This window comes from Uloborus diversus, chromosome 4 (genome assembly GCF_026930045.1).
Source record: "Uloborus diversus isolate 005 chromosome 4, Udiv.v.3.1, whole genome shotgun sequence".
Classification (NCBI taxonomy): Eukaryota; Metazoa; Arthropoda; class Arachnida; order Araneae; family Uloboridae; genus Uloborus; species Uloborus diversus.
The window spans coordinates 38,284,722-38,307,709 of record NC_072734.1 but is presented as its reverse complement, the minus strand read 5'-3'; the positions used below and the strand labels follow the sequence as shown (position 1 = coordinate 38,307,709).

At 33.2% G+C, this 22,988-nt stretch overlaps 1 protein-coding gene across 1 annotated transcript in view; it reads right to left on the bottom strand.

Moving 5' to 3' along the window:
- Positions 1–204: 204 nt before the first annotated feature.
- Positions 205–22,988, bottom strand: part of LOC129220049 (origin recognition complex subunit 3-like) — a 55,068-nt gene continuing 32,284 nt past the window's right edge. Inside the window, exons 9-19 of the mRNA XM_054854388.1 lie at positions 22,701–22,834; positions 22,548–22,605; positions 22,333–22,449; positions 20,545–20,624; positions 20,307–20,458; positions 20,133–20,209; positions 17,648–17,733; positions 16,249–16,387; positions 1,411–1,530; positions 661–764; positions 205–361 (exon numbers count right to left, since the gene is read on the bottom strand). Coding sequence (XP_054710363.1) covers positions 262–361; positions 661–764; positions 1,411–1,530; positions 16,249–16,387; positions 17,648–17,733; positions 20,133–20,209; positions 20,307–20,458; positions 20,545–20,624; positions 22,333–22,449; positions 22,548–22,605; positions 22,701–22,834 — 1,167 coding nt within the window. The 3' untranslated portion in view covers positions 205–261. The remainder of the gene's footprint in view (positions 362–660; positions 765–1,410; positions 1,531–16,248; positions 16,388–17,647; positions 17,734–20,132; positions 20,210–20,306; positions 20,459–20,544; positions 20,625–22,332; positions 22,450–22,547; positions 22,606–22,700; positions 22,835–22,988) is intronic.

The following is a 22,988-nucleotide window of genomic DNA, read 5'->3' as shown; positions in this document are numbered from 1 at the left end:
TATATCGTTGCCTCAGAGCAACAGTAGGATGTTATTGTTGGAAATAGATGTCTCACTGTTGCTCTGAGGTGACGATTTTATGAATTAGGTGAAAGAAAGATTTTAAAAATCATTTTTCAACAGTCTTTGTGAAGGCAAAACAGTCAAATTTATAACTAAAGAAAGTATTAAAAATAATTTATTTTACATAAAGTTGAATGAATTTTTACATGCTGTATAACAACATACATTACCGCTCTGTTTTGTGATTAAAGCATATACCTAATTAAATGTCAGTTTAATAACATGATCAGTTTTTCTTTTTGTAACTTTGATGAATCCAAGTAATTGCAGCTCAGATGCAGCAAGCAAAAATCGGAGGCTAAAAAGTTAAGGAATCTAAAATTTCACTTCGTTTTTAATTATTATAATAATAAAATACAAATCAGTTTCTGAACAGTTAAATTTTTACAAAGGATAACAGATTGCAAGTACAAATTAATTTTATTTCAAATTTACTTTAAATATGCATTTTACTTTATGTATTGATAAATGCAAAATCTGCAATGGTTCTATGTTACCAAATGTTGTAAATAAAAAATGAAATTAATATTAGCTCTAAACTAAACTAGTAATATTATCAAAATAAATATGAAAATATAAAAAAGCATCAAAGGATACTTAAGCTCTGCATCATTTTTTGCTTTGGCCTTCGAAAATTTCTGCCCTTTTCGAGGAGATCTCATATTTTCTTTTCCATCACATATTTTCAGAGATTTGAATTGCTATCAATAGAATAAAAAATTCAGATCATACTAATTTTGAATCAAAGAAGAAAATAGCAGCTTAAACTATTTTTAGTATTAACAGAATGCTTCAAAATACGACAACATGAGGCTTTCATTTCTTATACTTTTTATTTTTTAAACAAGGAACCTGTTTATATGATTCTAAACGTAAAAACTTTTTAGTGATAAAGTAATGGCATTAAACGTAGCACTATGCAAACATATGTATTATACTTTAATAAGTAAGCGTAACTACTTTGAATAAACAAATGATTGAATGAATGTTTCAGAGAAAGATATCAAAGCAACTTACAATTCTTTAAGATGTTGAATCCTCATTTACATTTAAAAATGATGAGCATTAAAGAAAAAAAAAGCATTAGCAAAAAACACAGCATGTGATAAATACATTTGATTAACTTTCAAATTTCCACTGAAATAATTTATAGTATGAAAAAAGAAATTGCTTTAAGAATAACATTAAAAATTTATAAGAACTAAAAAGGATAAGATGCATTAATAAAATAAAATCATCTTAAGAAGAAAGGAGTAAAGGAGTGGGGGGGGGGGGGGAGAGATTTTCATTGTCAAACAAGACTAATGAATAAAACAGAAAAGCAACTTGAATTGAAACATGCATTACTTCAAGCCAGTCTGTTAAGTTAATCATTTTTCCAGATGTCTTGTATAACTTGTACAGCACAGAAATATCTGGGAAACTTTTTCTGATTTCATCTTCTAAATCAGACCGACAACATTGGCACTAAAAATAGAAAAGGGGAAAAAATTAAAATGCTCCAGATGTATATGTATAAATGCAACAATGGCATAAAATGAAACTCCTTTGATACCAAAATTCCTTCATTTCATCAGCAGAGTGCAAAAGCGTTCAACACAACAGCAAAGTCGAAATTCACTCGGGACTTTGATGTCTGATGAACGCTCTTCAGGGTTTGCCAATATATATCAGTTGATATATATCACGATATATATCAAACATTTATTTAAAAAAAAACATATTTTCATATGTTTGATTTTTTTTTTCAACTACAGTATTTCCATTATAAAAATTATATTAACCTTGTAATATTGTTCATTTATTACTAAAAGTAACCAAAAAGTTATATACTATATTTTTATGATGTATTAATACATCATTAATTTAACAAAGCAATATAATATTCTTTTTTAACTTTATAATCATAAAATTATTAGTAAATTAACAATTTTAATTCATATTAAAAGTGCCTAATTAATTATTAAACATTGGACAGAAAAAAAAAGAAAATGTCTTATGACTGTGTACCGACTAATGCATATTTTTTATTTCTAAATTATATAACCATGAAAAAGTAGTTAAAAGAAGAAAAATGAGTAAAATGGTTAATGCTAAATTAACTACATTAAACTGATAGAAAGGTAAAATGGAATATTAGATTACAAATAATGAAAGAAACCTTAATTTTAAGTGTAGATATTGTAATAATAATATAAGAAAATAAAGAGTGATTTGAGGATGCATTTACTATTCGGAAGACTAGTTTATGCCTGATTGAAAAAATTGGATAAATATCCAAATATCCAATATTTTCGAATATATAGTGATATTTTCAATCCCGGATGCTTTTGCACTAATGAAGAGACTCACTCCACTGCAAGCTCCTACCCGACTTTCTATATTCAGACTTGCCAACTTTTCAAAACAGATATCAGTAAAACTTTTCATGAAGCATTTAATAAAACCAAGACAAATTAATTGACGTAATATAACATTAGATTATGCATCTGCAATATTAAAATATAGCTAATTAATGCATTTTAAACATTAAATTAAATTTTAGTTTATGGAAAATATACAACCTCTAACTAAATGTTAAAATGAATATTCATATAATTTTGCTGATAGCAATCTTGTAGAAGCGTGTAATAACTTAAAACAGTTTCACTTCCTTGACAAGATATTTACTTTTTCAACCTCTCAAAAGTCAAGTTGGGAGTAAAAAAAAATTTCATGAAACCAATATTTAGTAGGCCAATAATTACTTAAGCCTTGCAATTCTATGCCAAAAATTTTCGTGCTGAAGGTGAGGAATTCGCTTTAGTTCTTAAATTCTTTACTCGTGAAAAACAAGCGTTATAGAGAGTTTGTGTAAGTCAAATCATGTTGTACTGGGAGTCGACTGTATACCTAAAAATAATCACTCTCCAATCATCACCTGGCAGCTAAAGGTTTTACTAAAGCGACTTAATAAAATATGCAATTAGCACCTAGAAAACCCAACAGGGCAAAGAAAATCATTACTTCATTGATTTTTTCTTTAACAATTCATATTCATTACATCACACTTGGTTTGTGATGCATAAAAAATTCCAAGTTTTCACATGCTATTCCATGTTGTCAAAAAGTTTAAAAAAACTGTATGTACATTTAAATTTTTTTAAACAAAAATTGATGATTGAAGCTACATTAATCTTTTTTTTTTTTTTAATAAATACTCACATGTATAACATTGCAGTTAGGTCTCATATGCCAATGTTTTCATTTTAAAAAAGTCTGAGATAAAGTGCGTACTAAAGTAAAAGTGGCTACCAGCCACCAGCTACTAGTTATAAATGTAAATTTTCAGGTCTAAATCAAAATATGATGTAAACAAAATTGTTAATAAAATGCAGTCAATACCAGAGTACAACTATGCTACAAGGGGTCCAGGGCAGAGTAATCTCTATGTCAGGGATTCTCAAACTTTTTAACTGGCGAACCCCTTTCATAGACCAATATTCATTGCAAAACCATGTCATTACAGTGTATAGATACTTATAATTTCAAATTAAATAAATTTAGTTAAGATAACCATTAATTAATTAGAGGAGAAAATCGCTGTTTAAAAAATTACTTTAAAAAAAAGCCTTCAAAAAACACTAAGGAACTAAAAAGCAAAAAATAACCGATGACACTTGCATACTAGTTCCTACCCAAAATTAGAGATGAAATTTATTTTACAATTCCAGTACAAAAATCAACTAAACTAAACACCCAATTATAAAACAAACACAGATTTTAATTACTATACGATGAATTATTTTAAATACCTAATTAATTATATACAATCTCTTAATTTTTAAGAGGTTTTTGAAGTCGGGGTCTCCTATAAACTACTACCTAACGTAACTGACAACCCACACACTAATTTAACTAAACACGAAATTAGTCTTTAAAACTAAACCTACTCAGTTACGTTAAGTAGTAGTTCATAGGAGGCCCCGACTTCAAAAGGTTATTAAAAATTAAGAGATCGTATATAATTAGTCAAGTATATAAAATAATTCATTGTATAGTAATTAAAATCAGTGTTTATTTTATAATTTAGTGTTTAGTTTAGTTGACTTTGTACTGGAATTGTAAAATAAATTTCATTTCTAATTTTGAGTAGGAAATAGTATGTAAGTATAATCAGGGGCGGCAAATGGGGGGGGTCAAGAGGGGGCAGTCGCACCCCCAAATTTTTTGAGCAGAATGATAGAAAATGGGTAATTTTATTTATGTGAGTCGGAAATCAATTTCATTGACAAAAATCTCGTTGGTTCTCAGTAACTATTTCATGAAACTGGATACATTCCCAGACAAGAAAAAGTGTTTTTCGTTATTTGGATGATTACTTAGAAATTCATGAAGTATTTTCCGCCCTTTTCAGAACATAGAAAACTGATAGAGAACCATGGTTAGTTTTAACTAATGAAGACATTTCTTCATATAGGCTAAATCTTTCATATTTGTGTGCCCAGTGTAACGATGGTATATCCAATATGAGAGGCTCGTGCAAAGTGATCTGACTGCATGGTTTTCACAAGAAAATTCCTTCCTTGATATTTTACATTCACTTTTACTCTCATTTTTTAAGTGTATATTTATTTAATGAGTGTTCATCGCTTTCTTCTGCTAAAAACACGTTTCAGCTGCTCAATGCATTATATGCTTTCATAGAAACTTCTTAGAAATGCATGTGATTATTTAAAAAAAAAAAAAAACATACCAACAAATCCCTTTTATGGGAATCTATAATTATGCAATCTCGGAGTGACACAAGATGATCTTCAAGAGTTAAAACCACAGAAACATTTCTCTATAACTTCAAAGCAGTGATTTGACGACTGGAAGAATCATTGCAAAACGATTCTTTCAGTGGTGAAAAAGCTCATTTCATGCTCTTTAGCATGCATGACTTCGTTTGAATTTTTATTCAATTTGTTTGTATTGAGGAAAGTTTTTGAAAAATGCTTTACTCTATCGAATAAACAAGGTATATTTTTTAGAAATTTAACAGGTTTTACAAACGGTCAGACAGAAAGCAGAATAGGATGTACAGTATTTTCTAGTGATGGGCATAATCGAGTTCTCATAATCGAATCACTCGATTATTCAAGATCATTCGAGAACTCGATTACCACGAGTTCTCGATTATCGTATCTCGAATTCTCGATTATCACTTCTCGAGTTCTCGAGCGATGAACTTCTCGAGTACTCGATTATCACTTTTCGAGTTCTCGAGCGATGAACTTCTCGAGTTCTCGATTATCACTTTCTGAGAACTCGAGCGATCAACTGCTCGAGTTCTCGATTGTCACTTTCCGAGTTCTCGAGCGATCAACTGCTCGAGTTCTCGCTTTGAACTTCTCCAGATGTTGAGTTCTCGAGATATCGAGTTCTTGAGATCTTGAGTTCTCGAGATGTCAATCACTCGAGCAGTGTTATAATAGCAGTGTTCAATATAGTTGACTTCTCACAAGGGTGCCCACCTATGGAGGGGGATGGGTCATGGCGCAGACTGTGCTATTGACATTTTTAGGGGGGGTGTTTTAAGGGGTATTTTTCTCATTTGTTGGGGGAGGTCTCTGCAATATCGAGGGTGGGGGGGGGGGCTTGACCTCAGAGCGGGTGGGCACCCTTGCTTCTGAAGTGTTTTAGTTGCAGGGGCGGATCCGTCATTTAGGCGGTCAAAGGGCTGGCTTTGAAAAGTTAATGATTTTACTTATGAATGAGCATGGTTTTTTTCTGTCTTCCGAAAAAATTTGCATTGAAACCTTTTAACCCTTCCCCCAGAAAGACGGGCTGCGTTGAGGAACCCACAGGGGAGGTGGGTCATTGCGCAGACTGAGCCATTGAAATTCCTAATGGACGTTAGACTTTTTTAGGGAGTGTCCTTCTTGAGGGGGAGAGAGGATCCCTAATTTTAAAAAGTGTGCCAGCACACTTGAGGAATAGATCCCCTTGCGATCTAAATGGTATTACAATCAAATAATTGCCTTTCGAATGTTTCATTCGAATAGTGTTATAATTGAATGTATACTGTTGAATGCTTGATTATCAAATGATTCTTTGGGGATGCTTGGTAGTCTAATGATATGTTTTGAGCGAAAGGTGTTAATGAATAAACACATGGACGGGTCTGTGGGAGACATGTGTTGTGTCTCCCGGTGGTGGAAGTAAAGGTTGGAGGTGCTTATATAAGGTTCTAACTTGAGAGGCATTAAAATTATAGTTCAGGTAAAAAGGGGAATACTTAAGTTGAAAACCTGAGGGGACGTCTTCCCCCTTACGTTCACCTTCGACTATACGATTGGGTAATGATACAAGTGTAATAGGCAATATTAAACGTTTTGGAGCCCAAATATACAGATCACTGCAGACACGTGTTTCGGGGTTTCAAGGAACCCTTTTTTCAACGCAAAATAGTGAGATTGTGGATGTAAGGACATTACTGGATGTCTTTACGGACCATTCATTAATTACGTAAGGGTCCCGTGGGGGGGGGGGGGGGGTGGAAAAATGTCTGTATACTTTGGGGGGGGGAGAGGGGTTCAAACGCATTCTTAAGCAGTATTTTCCAAGCCGATGTTTCATTTGCGTCTGAAAAATAAAAACGTATTAGGATGACTTTTTTATTTGTTTTACGAAGAATTAATTATGTAAAACATAATAAAAGAATTGCACTATGTATGGCATGTTTTATTTTAAACTACTATCGCATCATATACAAAAAAAATGTCGAAAACACATTCAGTCTAGATTCCAACTTTTTAGTAAATATTTCTTCACGCAAAAAGGTTTAATTTAATAATAGTGAATTAAATTTCGATTCCAGTGATATTAGATTAGTTATTTCATTATTTCTAAAAACGAAATGGAATCTTACGTAAGAATAGGGGGAAGGGTTTGAAAAACCTTACGTACCCTTACATGGGGGGAAGGGGTCAAAAATGGCCAAAATCATCCATACGTAACAAAGGAATGGCCCCTTATATGTAAAAGCTTACTATTTTGTTGAAAAAAGGGTACCTTAAAACTCCAAAACACGTTTCTGCAGTACTCTGTATATTTGGGATACAAAACATTTGTTATTTCATGTTACTTCTCGGCACAAAGGTACTTAGTTATTTCTTAATAAAACAAGTGGTTAACTTCTCGTGTAATTCATTCCTATGGGTGCAAATAAGAGGGGAGGGGGGGGGGAGAGTTTTGACGTAATTTGCGGGATTGTAATTTTTAGGGGATTTTGTCTCTTTTGGGGGTATTGCTCTTGGGGGAAGAGTTTCATAGGTGGTGCTATTTGCTCTTGAAATGGATAGATTTGGAATGATTTTTAAAATCGAATGATTGCTTTTCTCTTGCTTTATTTGAATGGGGTAATAGTTGAATGTTTGGCTTCGAATTTTCGATAATTGAGAGATTCCTTAATAATCGAACGATATTTTTAGAACGAAAATTGTTAATTATCATATGAGCAGATTTATGGAGGGGCATGTGTTGTGTGAGTGGCGGATACAATGGAGGGTCGTGGGGGTCATGACCCCCCCCCCCCCTGAACTCTCAAGAATAGTATCCGTACACATTGTGTTCAAATAATTTATGCATAAAATGCAAACGATGACAGTATCTTATCTTTTCAATACATCAATTATTTTTCAAAGAAAATATTTGAACTACTACTTTGTTTTATTGCTTATGAAATTAATTTGCAACGCTTATCCCCAATTATGTGCCTTATTCCTGACCGATTAGGGGCTTTTTATTGACCCACAAAAAAGTTTCAGAATTTTTTCGTACTTAAAACGGGAATTTCGTTCATGGGGGAGGGCTTTCTTCAGCATGACCCCCACCCCCCTTCAAATGGTTTTCTGTATCCGCCCCTGGTGTGATCCGGTGGTGAAATCTTGAAGCAAAGGATAGAGAAACGCTTTCCATACTGTTTTGAACTTGACAGTTATTAAGATTAAATACGTACGTATGTACAATTTTTATTAAAAAGTGACTGATAATGATAATATGGGCAAGTCGTTGGGCGACACTAGCAGGTTTAAACTTGAGAGTTGTTAAACTTAAAAATATATTAAACCGGTATCAAGGGCTTCCATATAGGGGGGGGGGGCAAGTGGGGGCTCAAGCCCCCTCCCCCTTCTTTGAAATTAGGACATCCTTGCTTTTAGTACTTTTTTTTTTTTTTTTTTGCAAAAATGTAAAATCATTTCTTCTCCAGCAATTAATCAATAAGTTATTAAAAATGTCAAATTTTAATAACTCTAACCCGTACTGAAATCGGTTTCTATGGGGAAAATATCCTATTAAACCATGGGGAAAATATCTGAGCCCCCCCCCCCCCTTAAAATTTTGCATATGGGCGCCCTTGACCGGTATGGTACAAACCGTGTAATTGAAAATTTAATGTAGTCTTAGCCCTTTTTCGGATTATCGTTTCTTGGGGGAGGGGGGGATTGTCATAAAAAGCTCGCACAGGGGACGGACTGGACGGACGGACACCCCTGTCATTCTATAAGGTTTTAGAATCAAATAATTGCTTCTCAAATGTGTCACCCCTGTCATTCTATAAAGTTACTGAATCAAATATTTGCTTCTGCTTTTTTTCTAATGGGGTTACTCGGAGAGCACACTTTGTTGAGTAAACGTTTTAAAGCGATTGTTAACGCTGTGACAGCCATGTTAAAACGTTTATGAAATGTTTAAACGCAAGGTTTTTATAATTCAGTGGTGCCCCCCCCCCCCATGACGATGACACTCATCCCTCAAATACGACGTTGAACCCCCTAAAATAAATTAAAGCCCGCTTAAGTTACCCTCACCTCTTCAAAACTTCAATGGCGCGGTCTGTGCCATTTACCCCCCTCCCCCGCGCTCTCTCTTGTATAATATATTGTTTGTTGTGGAATGCTCGGTTATCGAGCATCTCGGATGATTTGAAAACCGAATACCTAATTTGTTTTTCAGAGAAACTTGACAATCAATTTTAACCTATTTGAGGACCAGCGCACGGAAAATAAAACGTAGCTACGGAACCTTAAGTTCCGAAATGGACCGTTGCGAGCCTAAGCATTTTCAGCAGTTTTGCCTCAACTTTACAAAAAAAAAGAAAAAAAACATAAAATCAGCACATTAATTGACTGAAATTTTTTAAGTTGAGTAAATAATATACTAATCAACATTCACGAAACTATAAGGAATATGGCATAAACAGAAGCGAGTAAAACAAGCAAAATACTTAAATTTAACTACCCACGCGAAAATAAATGCTACGCACACAAGAAGTCACAAATATCTTGCGTATGGAATTTCAAAAAAAAAAAAAAAACAATCTGTATAAAATGTAATTTTCATTTAAAAATTGGGCCGAAGAGTGGAAGCTAAAATTAATCCCACACGACAAACTTCAATATTTCTTTTTAATGCACTCGGAAACATTTCAACTTCACTCCCAACACTTTTACTGTTATTCCATATTCCTAAAGTCGACGAATGAAAAAGAAGATAAAAAAGAGCGGATCAAGAAAGAAAAAAAATAATCATGAACTTCAATGCACTTCAAGCCACACTTGTACACTTTTCAATGCGCCGGGAATCCCAATCCTCTGGAAAACGCAATCAGAAATATTTTACCCTCCCTCCTCATGTATTAATCAGATAAATATACTCAACTACTCTCAACAAGAACATCAAAAAAAAAAGCAAAGCTATAAACTAGGAAAGAATGAGTACTTTTGCGCAGAGCAACTATTCCCCTACTTGTTTACATTATTAACTTCGTGTTTGAGAGTCCGAAACCATTCGAAATAATCACGTGATAACTGAAAATCATTAGTTTAAATGCATAACCGTTCGAATAAATCACTCAGTCGCCCAAATGCCGAGCTCCTAGTTTCTGACAAGCTAACAGGGAATCTAGTCGAACCTGCATCCCCCAAGGATTGCGACCCCAAAATGAAGACTAAAATCTATCGAATCGACCCCCTAAAACAAGCTTGCATTTCGAACTTTACCGGAGGGTAAGGGGACAAAAGGTGTATCTGCTAATTTTATCGGAAAACAAGAAAAAACTAGACCCACTTAAATGTAAAAACTAGAATTTTTCATGGAATTTGGGGGAAGTGGTATTGATTCCTCTTCTAAAAGGGGGGTGTCAATACCCCCCCCCCCCCAACTTAACCTAAAATTTCTAAAAGCTAGGAGGGTTCACCCCTTATTATACCCCTAAATGGTAGGCTAAATGTCACATTCCTATATCGAGCGTACCCCTGCCAAAACAACTCGGGAATTCAACTGAAATCAAGGGAGTCCACCTCCCCCCTTCCGCAGGGCGATGGCGCACCCTCTCAAATGTTACGGAGCATTCGTCTAGAAAGAGCTCTCCCCCCCCCCTCCTGAAATGAGATTTAAAAAAAAAAAACTCTAAAAAAACCGCTTCTAAAAGTTTCGGTTTCGCAGGCTGCGCCATGGACCCCCTCCCCCCTTTCGAAAATGAGATTAAAAAAACCCTCTCAAAAAAACGGCTCTAAAAATTTTAGTTGCACAGGCTGCGCCATGCCCCACCCCCTTTTAGTGGGCACCCCCGTAGCACTCAACTCAATTTTGGAAAAGCTCAGAAAATGAACTACTCGAGTACTCGATTCAAACGTCTCGAGATCTCGATTTGAAACATCTCGAGATCTTGATTTAAAACATCTCGAGATCTCGATTCAAAAGATCTCGAGAAGTCAATCGCTCGAGTACTCGATTCGGAAGATCTCGAGAAGTCAATCGCTCGAGTACTCGATTCGGAAGATCTCGAGAAGTCAATCGCTCGAGTACTCGATTCGGAAGATCTCGAGAAGTCAATCGCTCGAGTTCTCGATTTCAAAAGATCTCGATTATCAATCACTCGAGTGATCGACTTAAAAAGATCTCGATTATCAGTCACTCGATTATCAGAAGTACTCGATTCCCGAGATCTCGATTATCAAAAGATCTCGATTATGCCCATCACTAGTATTTTCATTATCTTACGAAAAAGTTTAATATTTCTTAGTCTGTACACAGAAATAAAAAAACAGACACTATAAAATTCAAAGAAATTTCTTGATTAAGCTGGAATTCAGTAAAAGGGGATTTAAACTACTTGAGGTTCTACAGTGGTTTTGCATGACAAAATGAAATACAATAAAGTAAAATGCAAAAAAAAAAAAAAAAAAGTAGTAATTAAAAACGAACTAACGAACAATAGGTTTCATCACTCGAGAAGTAACTTTGCCTAACTGCTGGTAATCATAGAAACTAAAAAATCTGAAACTTCACCATTCTTGGGTTTCGTCGTCTTTTTTACTTTTCTTCAGAAAACGCTGAATTTTCCAGCCCAAGACAATTTTTGTGTTTTGTCCATATACTTACGCTACAATATGCTACAAGGACCCCACATTTTCCCTAAAAAAAGACAAAAAAAAACCCACATTTATTTTAAAAAACCCAGCTTTATTTGGTCTTTTTAGTGTTTTATTTAAAAAAACCCTGGGTCCATGGGCTTTTTTAAAAACACCGCGGGCTTTTGTCAACCCTGGTTCGTTGTGTGTGTATATAGGCACATGTGTTTGTCTGTGTGCAGGCATGTGTGTGTGTGTGTGTTTGTGTCTGTGCGCAGGCGATGAGTGTGTGTAGGATATGGACGCAACCTGGAGACGGTTTTCTCGCAAGAGGAGCAGCATCGTGAGGGGCCGGTCGACACGACGGTGATGCTGGCAGAGGGTGGCGGTGGGAAAATAAAATCATAGGAATTCAAAACAGTCAAATGAGAACAATAAGCAATCGTGATTGCTCATTAAAAAAAAAAAAAAATTACATGATGATCTGAAGTCAAACACTGATTTTTTAATATTTTGTATGAAGTAATATATAGTTTTCGATAAAATTAGCATAATGTTTGATGATAATTATTTTTCTCCGTGTTGGCTTATATTATCTGGATTGGGTTTTGAAAATGAAAATTAAAATGTTTCAATTATGAGAAAAAATTTTAGCCTGAGTCAAGAAAAATTACAAGCAATATGCCGACAGACTGGTTATTACATCCAAAGACTGCAGTTTCGTCCTTGCTATGGACTCATCAGTCTGGAATAACAGAGCTGGAAGCAGATGACATCTCATTGAAGCTGAGAGCGCCGACGAAACTAGATTATTCAATGATGAAAAATGAAGACTTTACAATTTTTGAAGTTTCCTGGGTGATTTTGAAGAGCAAGATATAAAAAGTGTTTTCATACATAACTTTGTTACTTCAAATTTTTTTAATTATTCCAATCAGCTCAGCTAGTAGAGAAAGATTTTTTTTTTATGTCTCAGGAGGTTACAGAATTATTTTCAAAGCACAATGGGGAAAAATTCAAACGAAGTCATACATGCTAAAGGGCATGAGCTTTCTCACCATTTTTTCTATTTAGCTGTACTGGCTAAACAGTAGGACACCGGGGCACTGATAAATTAGTAACACAATTCCCTGCTCTTCCGAATTCCAAAAATCATGCATTAAAACTTTTCCAAAAGGTATAAAAACTTTAGTAGCGAGTGTTTTGTATTATAACTTATTAGAAAGAGAATCAAAATTTTTATTGTTTCTAAACACTAATTTTGAATCATATTAAACCGATTTTATGACCACTTCCTGTTAGCTAATGTGTGTTTGGTACTGCAGTGTGGTAAAACATATTTACGAAACTCGACCCCCCCAAATGAAATGCTGAAATACCGCCCCTGAGTATAATCGGTTATTTTTTGCTTTTTAGTACCTTGGTGTTTATTGAAAGCGGGTTTTTTTAATTTAAAAGTAATTTATTTTTTGCTTTTTAGTGAGGTAAATATAAAAAAGGTTCATAGGTTCGAGTATGTGGTACATGACGTTGAGGCCTTTTTACGCGCACGTCGAGTAAGAAAACGTTGAGCACATGAGTCTGAAAACAACTAAGATGAGCACGATAAAAAAATAAATAGAACACAGCGTCTCGGAGACTTTCGACGACTGTGAAGAAAGGCTCTTTCAAATGCGCAACTATGTGCAAAAAAATTTGTCTTCATTATTATTCTACTTTATCAAAGTTTGCTTTCCAAAAGCAAATGCACGAGTCACTAAAAAAAACAACAAAAATCGCTTAAAGTTTAAAATTGTAAACAAAATTTTAAAATTGTAATATTGTAAATTATATTTCACAACAATACGTATCACACAACCCTGGATAAAGCTGTAATAGATTTAGGAAAATAGAACTTTGCGAAAGGACGAGTATACGTAGCTCTCAGCATAATAAAGACTTGAAGTAATAGCATGATCTGATTTAGAATCCTTTAAACTTTTAACTAAACCTCAAGATGAACTAGCATTAGTAGAAATGCAACAATTGATACATCTCATTTCTGATGAAAAGTATAGACTGTATTCAGTATTTAGTTAGAACCATTTAAATGTTTATGGTTTCCCAAACTACAAATAAACTGTAGATTGTAAATCGTAAAATCGTAAATTATAAATTGTAACATTGTAAAATTGTTTAAATTTTAAATTGCAATTTTATGTTTCACAAGGAATACGTGTCATGTAACTCATGATGAAAGTCCCATGGTTCTTCAAATGTCCCCATTATAGATGAAGATAATAAATTCCACTAGAATGTATTTTATGTTTGCTTCAGAAACTCCTTGATTCAAAATTTTCATTATTATTACTCTTAATCATGTTTTTTAGTACTTTCTTTAACTATGGGTAAAGAAAACACATACCTTTGTTTTATGGCATTTTTTTAACAATGGATTTTATATTTAATGGTTTGTGAGGGAAATTACACAAAATTTTATGTTTTTTTACCCATAACTTTTCTCTAAAGAACAAATAGGGTAAATCAAAGATTTGGAACCATGGAGTAAAAACGTTAGACCACTCCCTTTCCACTATACAAAAAAAAATCATAAAAAACGGGTTTCACTAAGTGAGACGATATACAATGTTAATAAAGTACAAATCGCTTTAAATCTGAGTATGATATCTGAAGAGTTCCCTCAATTTCATCAAATCCGAACTTGATTACCATTAGACCGCCAGGGTAGTATACCATTTCAAAAAAGAAAAAAAAAAATTCCTAATCATCGGTGAAGGGCAGGGACGTGAACAGAAATTTTGGGGGCCCATCACAAATTACTTTTCCGGGCCCCTCTCCATATTGTTTACCCCCTATAGTTCACCCGTAGTTTTAAAAAATATTGGGCCCCCTTCATTCTCAGTCCCAGACCAACAGGTGTTCTTCCCTCCTCCCTGTGCACACCCCTGGATACAGGTGTCTTTGAGTATTTGTAGAACATTATACAAAGAAGAAACTAATCTGACGAGTTCAGAACCTCCTCCTTTTTTTGAACCCTGCTAATTAGTATGACCCTAATTTTAAATTAAACTGGTGGCATTGTGAAATAGTAAATCAAGAATACTGGTCAAACTTGAGAAATCAGACATCAGTCACAACATATTATTATATAAGTTAAATCATCGGGTGAGGGGTGTTCTGTATTCAATTCCCCTTGGATAAATAAATATGTTTAAAAACTTATTTATCAAAAAAAAAAGTGAATAAATTAAGTTATTTTAGTTAAAAATAATATTTAGGTAATTGATTCAGCTATTAAAGTAGTAAAATATATTTAATTTACTACTTTGCTACGTAGTAAAACATTGGTAACACCTATAAGTAAAAATTAACAAGCGGCGAAAATTAATCATCCCTAAGTTGCGAGAATTCTCGTTCAAGACAAAGGCAAAACCTTTGCTGTGAAAATACACCGGTCACGGAAAATCCACATGACCTGTGATGTATTCTGCCCATTGACGTACGCTGGATTAAGTATCCACAACATGTGAAATTCAAAGCTTCTTGGATTTCTCCAGGACAACTTATCAGATCCAGACCAAATTACCATGGGACCATCTGGGAAGTATACCATTTCAAACAAAAAAAGAATTTTTCAAATCGGTCTAGTAGTCTTGGAATAATCCGAAAACATACATAAAAAGCCATATGACGAAATCTTAACCTCCTTTTTTGAAGTCGGTTAAAAAAGCACTAAGGTAGGTAGTTTACGATGCTGAACTTTACTTTCATGTTCTGAAGTACAAAAATCAAAATGAACAGAGAACCCTTGGTAACACAAAAATTGAAATTCAAAATTTAACTTAGAATTAATGGGAAGAATGACCTTTGAGGTTGGTCCAATGGAAAAACATGCTTTGCTTTTGCAACAAATGGTTGGCATTTTTTGTTTTCCGAACAAAAGCAAAAATGGGGGTAAGCATCCTGAAAGGTAAGTTTCATGATGCAGTCTGAAGTAATGCCTATCAAACAAGTTCACAAAATGACAGACAGCTTGGTTTTATTAAAGCAGAATCCCACTCGATCGCCCTTACATGCAGGACCAGTCTGTCCAAAGAATTCATGCGACCATTCTCATTGCCCAATTTTTCGATACTGAAGGTAAAAAATGCAATTTTATCGTTAAGAAATTAATTATTAAATATCAATCTTTGATGCTGTTAGGGTCCCCGTAAATGTTTCGGAATTTAAGGCCTAAAACACAATTGTAGGCAGCCTTTTACGACCTCGTGGTGGGGGGGGGGGGGGGGGGGGATAAATGAGATTGGGATCTACTCTATGTCAGAACGTTTTCGAAAATGAAGTTCTAAAAACACAATTTTTGATTATTATCATTGGTGTTGTTGGGGAGGAGAGGTTTGGTGCCTTTCCTCCAGACATTTTTCAAAATTGAAGTCTTAAACCCTATTGTATTAGGTAATTTTATCTTTGGTAATAATAGGGGAAGGAATGGGGTTCACTGACTTTCCTCCATAATTTTATAAAAATGAAGTTTCAAAAATGCAATTTCAGATGATCTTCAAGGATACTAACTGAAGGGAGATTTGGGGACTTTCTTCTGGAATTTTTAGACTTCAGGTCCTAAAAATGCAATTCTAGTTCATAATAATTGCTGCTGTTGATGGGTAGATTGATATTGGTCAGGCAATATCACTTAAGGTGCTTCTCTCATAGCCAATTCTTGTAAAATTGATGAATGTTATTTATCGCTAAGTGGTGTTTTGTACCCCAGGAACATAATATCAAACACATAAGTTACACTTACCTTAAAATACTTATGAGGGTTGTCAAGGGCATCAATCACTTTCTCTCGGGGAACAATCATCAGAGTTTCCTTCAGTAATTTATCATCATCAAAATAGAATAATTCATGCAGTGGGTACTCAGTAGGAGGACGGATGTATCTAAAGAATAATTTTAATCAGATGAAAAAATATCTCAATATTCTCCTAACTTTCAAAAAGCATTGTCAGCATTAGACCTCTAGTACCAGTGGTTGTTTTGGTTGTACCCTTCATAGCATTATTAACATGCCAAAATAAAGAGAAAATTCAGTAACAAACAAATGGTTGAGATAAATATCATAGGGTGAGTACACTATTTTCAGAGTAAGAATCATTCTTTCATGGACTTTTAAGAATTCTACATGGCAAAAAATCAAGGATTGAATGTGGTACAAATAAAATCAATAAAACCAAATTAAACACAAATTGCACAACAAGTCAGAACAAAGCATTTAAAGCCATTTCATTTACAGTACTCTACCTGCAATGAACACTAACTTCATATTCAATACTGTAAAAGAATTAGATCGCAAACTTAACAGATTTCATTATTATTCAGACATTAATTCATATTCCATCACCTCGCCCCTTTATTTTTAAAAAACACTTCTGCAATTTACACTATTCCCCTTAACAATCGAATAATTTTCAAGAAAACGATCATAAAAGTGTCTATTTTTTTTATTGAAGAAAATTATATAAAAAAATTGTGTGAACAACATGTGCATTCAATTTTTCATTTTCAAAATTTTTTTTATATTGAAATTTAAAAAAAGATTAAAATTTTATGAAAAGTCAACAAGCAAGCCGAAGCAAGCAGCGAAAATTTAAGAAATACGTCTTTTAAACATTAAAAAAGAATTTTATCAATCTTTTGTATAATATAAGTAAAGGTAAGTAAATTTTTCTTGTGTGGTAAATTTCAAAGCTTGAGATACAGAGGCCCATGTCACAATCTGGACAGTGGTACCAAAATTCCTTCCGGCATCTCTGCAATTACATTTAAAATCCACAAGTACGTTTAAAATTGACTAGTGCTGCCATCTAGTGTATAAAAAGAGAAATAAAATGTATTCCGAGCAAAATAAATGAATAAATTTTTATCGTTTCGTCACGTTAATATTGCACACCCCAGCAGGGCAATATCACGGGCGCGAGAAATGAAGATTGAAACCCCAGTCCGGCATATTCACGGGAGCGAGAAGGAAGGGGTTAAGCTAGGTTTAGCTTTCTCCATATCTAGTTAATATGTTTACATTACAAGAGTTTATGCAAGAAAAAGGATTGTTTTGAATGTAGAATAGAAACACTTTAAATGAAACCTCAATAAATATATAAATAAAAGAAATATCAAAATACAGTACAAGGAAGAAAACTTACTCAAAATGATTCAAAAAGGTTTCTATGACATCATCTCGTAACGCATCAAACTTTGATTTTTTAAGCTTAATGCTGGATCTCATTTTCTAAAAAATAAAAATATATCTAAATAAATAGGAACAAAGTTCAAGATTAGGAGTAAATCAACACTGTTGTCACACTATAGTTTGTTAATCAATTTCATGCTTCATAATATAACAATTAATCAAAGCAGAGCATGAATGATTTCTGCCTTAAATAGCAAAGCATTCTCATATAACAGCCAATTCACTGATTGAGTAACGCAGACGTTACCAACAATAAAACTTGTGCCATAGTAGGAGAATTTGATAATAATTTCTGGCAATGTTTGACATGCAAGGAAATGCTTTATTTTGACAAGGTGAATAGATCCGGTAACTTAACTGTTTTACTGGTAAGACAGTAATTTTAGGAAAACGAAAAAGTGGTCAACAAGGATTGCTATCTACTGCAGTTTATGGTTAATCCACTGGAGTTGGAGTTACAATTTCAAAAATCGAAATATCATTAAACAGGCAATTGCTTCATAATTTTAGGAGAACGAAAAAAATTTCATTTGAAATTAATTGCTTTGTAATTTTGTAGAAGCAATTTTCACCTGTCATAGCTAGACGGGTGATTTTTTACTTGATAATGTTTTCAATATCTAGAGGTTGCAATCAGCCTTAAAAGTCTTTTGATTGATTTCTTTACTAACCAGAGTTTTGAAAGTAATTAAATGCTTGTATTTTGAAGCAAAAATGGTTTTTATATGTTGCAAAGAAACAATCGGGTGATCCGACGAATGAGGGAAAAAATTTTGGCCTACAACTCGCAGAAAAAAACAGCAATAAGACGGAAAAAAAGAATTTCATATCCTCTATAAACACCTAAAACAAATTTATCTTGAAAAAAAGAACTCTAAAAAAGATTTTGTGAGTCCCACAGAGAATATTGTTTCGTTTTTTTTTATAAAAAAAATATATTAAATGGATTTTCTGAAAAAGTGTAACGTAAATTCCAGAATATTTTAACATTACTAGCATAGCAATTCTCCTGGACCAACAGAGAATGGCGTCAGAAGCAGAATAACGTATGAAACTGACAATGTAAAATCGGGGATCCACTGTAGCAATATTTAACTTTTTTTTTTTTCAAATAGTTAGAATTTAGAGAAACATGTTTAATACATATTAAAGGAATGATGTTCATGAACTTGAATTGACGAGTCCTTTAGTTTCAAATTGTTTTAAATATTGAAAAAGGGATACAAAATGCAAGAAAGTGAATGATAAATATTGAACTGATGTACAAATTAAAGAAATGTCATAAAAATTACTTTTTGGTCTATAGTAGATCAGTTACTTCTGGAAAAATTTTCGGCTAAAACTTGCAAATCAACTTTTAGCCTTAAGAGCTATCATGCTTAGAAGTAATATACTCTCATAATTCAAACTGAAATCAGAATTTACTTCAACTGTTGTACTGAGAGTCATGATTACACTCACCTAGAGTCACAATACCTTAAAAATATAATGAAATACAGTCATAAACACTGTATGACAGCAACATTAAGGCATTGTATACAGGCCCAAGGACCACACTGAGGGCCTTTACTCATTCTGATTTTTTAAAAAGCAGATAGCTACTCTCCAATATAACATTGGCACATTGGAACTGCACCAGGATAATTTAACAAAGGAGTCATGCTTTTCAGGTGTTAGCATAATTAAATGCAAACCTTTTAAATCAGACAATATTTAATCTATTAATGTGTATACTTTTCTTTCAGAATATGTCAGCTATAGAAACTCAAAATAAGTGTATATTTTCTTCTCTTTTTAAAAACTGTGCAAACAAGTCTAATATTATTTAGAACAATTTTATACTTTAATACAAATCTTGTTATGCACCTCCATAACTTCTACAACACATTTTCTTTCTTTCAAATGTTTAAAACTTTTTTATCATACAATATATCATAGTTAACTACAGTAAAGCCCCTCCTAATGGACACCCCTCCTATACGGACAATATTTGATTCCTCGATTCTAAAGCAAATTAAGTTATTAAACCCCTGTCCTGCGGACACCCTCTATTGTGGACCAAAAAATTTGTCTTGTTAGTGTCCGTATTAGAGGGGTTTTGCTGTATAAAAGTAAATTTTTCTTCATCATATAAATTATTGCACTTCATACCCAAACAAAAATAAATACTCGAAGCTTAAAAATCAACTAGAGTCAAAATCCATTTAAAAAATAAGTAGGTAACTATTATTCGATTGCAGAGAAATACCACTATTTTTTTTTTTTTTTTTGAACAGTGCAAAAAAAGTGTAATGTGCAATATTCAGTTTATAACTCACAATTATAATTGTGACATTATAAAATGTCACAATTAATTATAAACTGAAGTTATTAAAAGATAAGGTAAATAAGACTGGAAAATAATCATAAAGGGAGCAGATATTACACAAAAAAATTACCTCCATCAATTCATAACGGCTAGATGGTTTATCACCTTCTTGCTTGACAACAGAATCAAATTTTTTTTCAAAATCAGCTGTGGATACAAAAGTAATGCTTTAATATTTTATAGCAGTAAAGCAAGAGAACATATAGATGGAAAATTTTTGATTAAGTGATGAAATTATTCCTACCTGAAGTTAAATTTAAGAATGCTTTATGAGATTCTTTTAAAACAGTATGCATTTTCTGCAGAACATCAGAATGGGGTATTAATGAAGAATGATCATTTAAAATGCTTAAGCACGATCTGAACTTTTCAATTAAATTATCTTTTGACTGCAACCTAGAAAGTTAAGAGCATACAGTTAAGCACAACCTAAAATTTAGAATAGTCAATAATTATAAATCGATTGAGAAAATGTTTCTAACTTTAAATGTCTTTTTGCCTCAGAAAAAGCTTCAGTACTAAATATTTTCTTCTTTAGGGAAAAACCATAAAGTTCACGAAACTAAAAATGAAAAATAAATAGATGAGAAAAAGTAAATGATCAAAAACATTATCTTTCGTACAGTAATACAGTCGACGCTCATTATAACGACCACACATTATAAAGACCGTCCCATTATAACGACTAGTGGTAGAAGTCCCAACTTTGTTCCTATAAACTCTATGTTAATTTGCCTTCGTTATAACGACCGTTCTGTATGGTCTAATCCAATACAGCGACCGAATGAGTGGACGCTATTTCTTGTGTTCTTTCCAATAAAACAAATTTGTAGCTTAAAATGACATTGATTATTGTTTACGGACACCTGCCTGAAGTTTTCAGTGTCAAATCCAACTTTAAGAGGCGGGGGGGGGATTACCATTCACCACAGCTAGCACAGAAAAAATAATGGGAGGAAAAATCGAGAAAATTCCACATTCCTAAGAAAAGGAAATTGACAGATGTATTGGTAGTTTGGTGCTTGAATCTAGTATTTTTAAAGATTTGGGGTTCTCGAGGGACTTTTAAATGTTTCTTTGGAAAGCAAGAGAAACACAATTTATCACCTATATCTGAAACAGAAAATAATGTTTTGCAAAAATCACGTCTGCTAAAAAGGCAGACCTCTGTTTCTGGTTTTATCTTCAGAAATTGTTGTGGTAGTAGTAGAAGTAGCAGATGTGAAAGTGTGTAACATTTTCCTCCCTATATTTTCTACTTTAAAACTTGTTTAATATTATGTCATAATATTTTGCACACTACTTTTCTTAAAATTCCTATGATAAAAAATATTTGGGCATTTACTTGGGCATGCATGATGACGGTGTACATTTTTTTAATTTATACCTCTTATAACGACCACTCGTTATAAAGACCTTTTTCTCTGGGACGGAGATGGTCATTATATCGAGCGTCGACTGTACTAATATTACTACCTACAGTAATAATGAAAACAAAGGAGTAATAGTAACAGTTTATTAAAATAATGTGATTTGGTACAATGAACCCTATTTTTAGCCTACTTTCCCAGTAAAAGTCAGAAAAAGAAGAAAAAAGCATGAAAGAAGGCTTAATGCATCTTAAAAATATCGCGAAAAACAAAAAAAAGTCAAAAATAAATAAAATAATTAAATAAATATCGAAAAATTAAAAATTGGAAAGTAGGGTATTGAGATGGGAAAAAATGTCTGTCGGTCTGTCCCCCCCCCCCCCCTAATAACTTTTGAATGAATTGTCCGATTTGAACAAACTTTTTTTTGTTTGAAAGATCTCTGTGAGGACACCTCATTCCCATAATTCACTTTTTCATTTGAATTATTTTTTGTTCAATTTTGAACAGTTCAAAAAAACTTAACATTAGCGCCTAAGGGGAAATTCAAGGCAATTCCGAACTGTGACTGGTTCTCCTCATCATGGTAATCTGAAAAACCAGACCAATGTCAACAACTTACGGTCAAGTAAGGATAATAAGCAATTTGCGATTGCTCAAAAAGAAAATTCATTTACTGGAATTGATTATTATAACGTTAATTGTAAACACTAGTACATAGGTGATAAAGAAAACTCTTTAGGAATTGAAATTATGGAATCTTGGTACGTTGACACCCTTTTAAGTCGACCTGATTTCACATTCCCTAGAGGTGTCAAGTTGCCAAGGTTCCGCTGTATATCAAAATAAAAGTTATCAAGCATTGAATCCTTGAAAGATTAATGAATGATAGATTGTTACCTTTTTCCCTAAAGGATATCGAGGTAAATCACTAGTCGTACAATTCAGAATTTGTAATAAAACCATTGTCACTTTTTGCTCCAGGAAAAGTTCTCTGCCAAGATCAAGCAGAATTTTCTAAAAAGATAACAAATGACATTGATGACAATAATAGTAGCAATTTCTGTGGTGCACAATTGATGATAATTATTAGTTCAAAATTAAATATTACTAACCTTCAAACTAGATGTATTTTCACTAGCTGCAAGGTGCTTTGGATTTTCTTTCAAAAACCTAAATTAAAATTACATTTATATTTTTGATGAAGTGCTATTAGCCAAATAAACACGCTATTTAAACCATAATCAGAAAGGCAATGAAAGTCTTACTTTTGAAATGAAGGCAGCATCTTAAGATAAGAAAGTTCATTCGTTCTTAGATTTTGCACTTGATTTGAAAACTCATTTTCATAACAACAAAGCAAACTTCCTTTACAATTCATGTAATGTTCAAGCATGGAAAACTAAATATAAGCAATAAAACCCACATATGAATATTGGTGGAATATATGTCATACATTCAAAACATAAAAGTTAAAATAAAAATTTTAGAAAATGATGGTTATGTGTTGAAAATATACCAAATTATACCAAATATATTAGAAGAGGAAAATATTG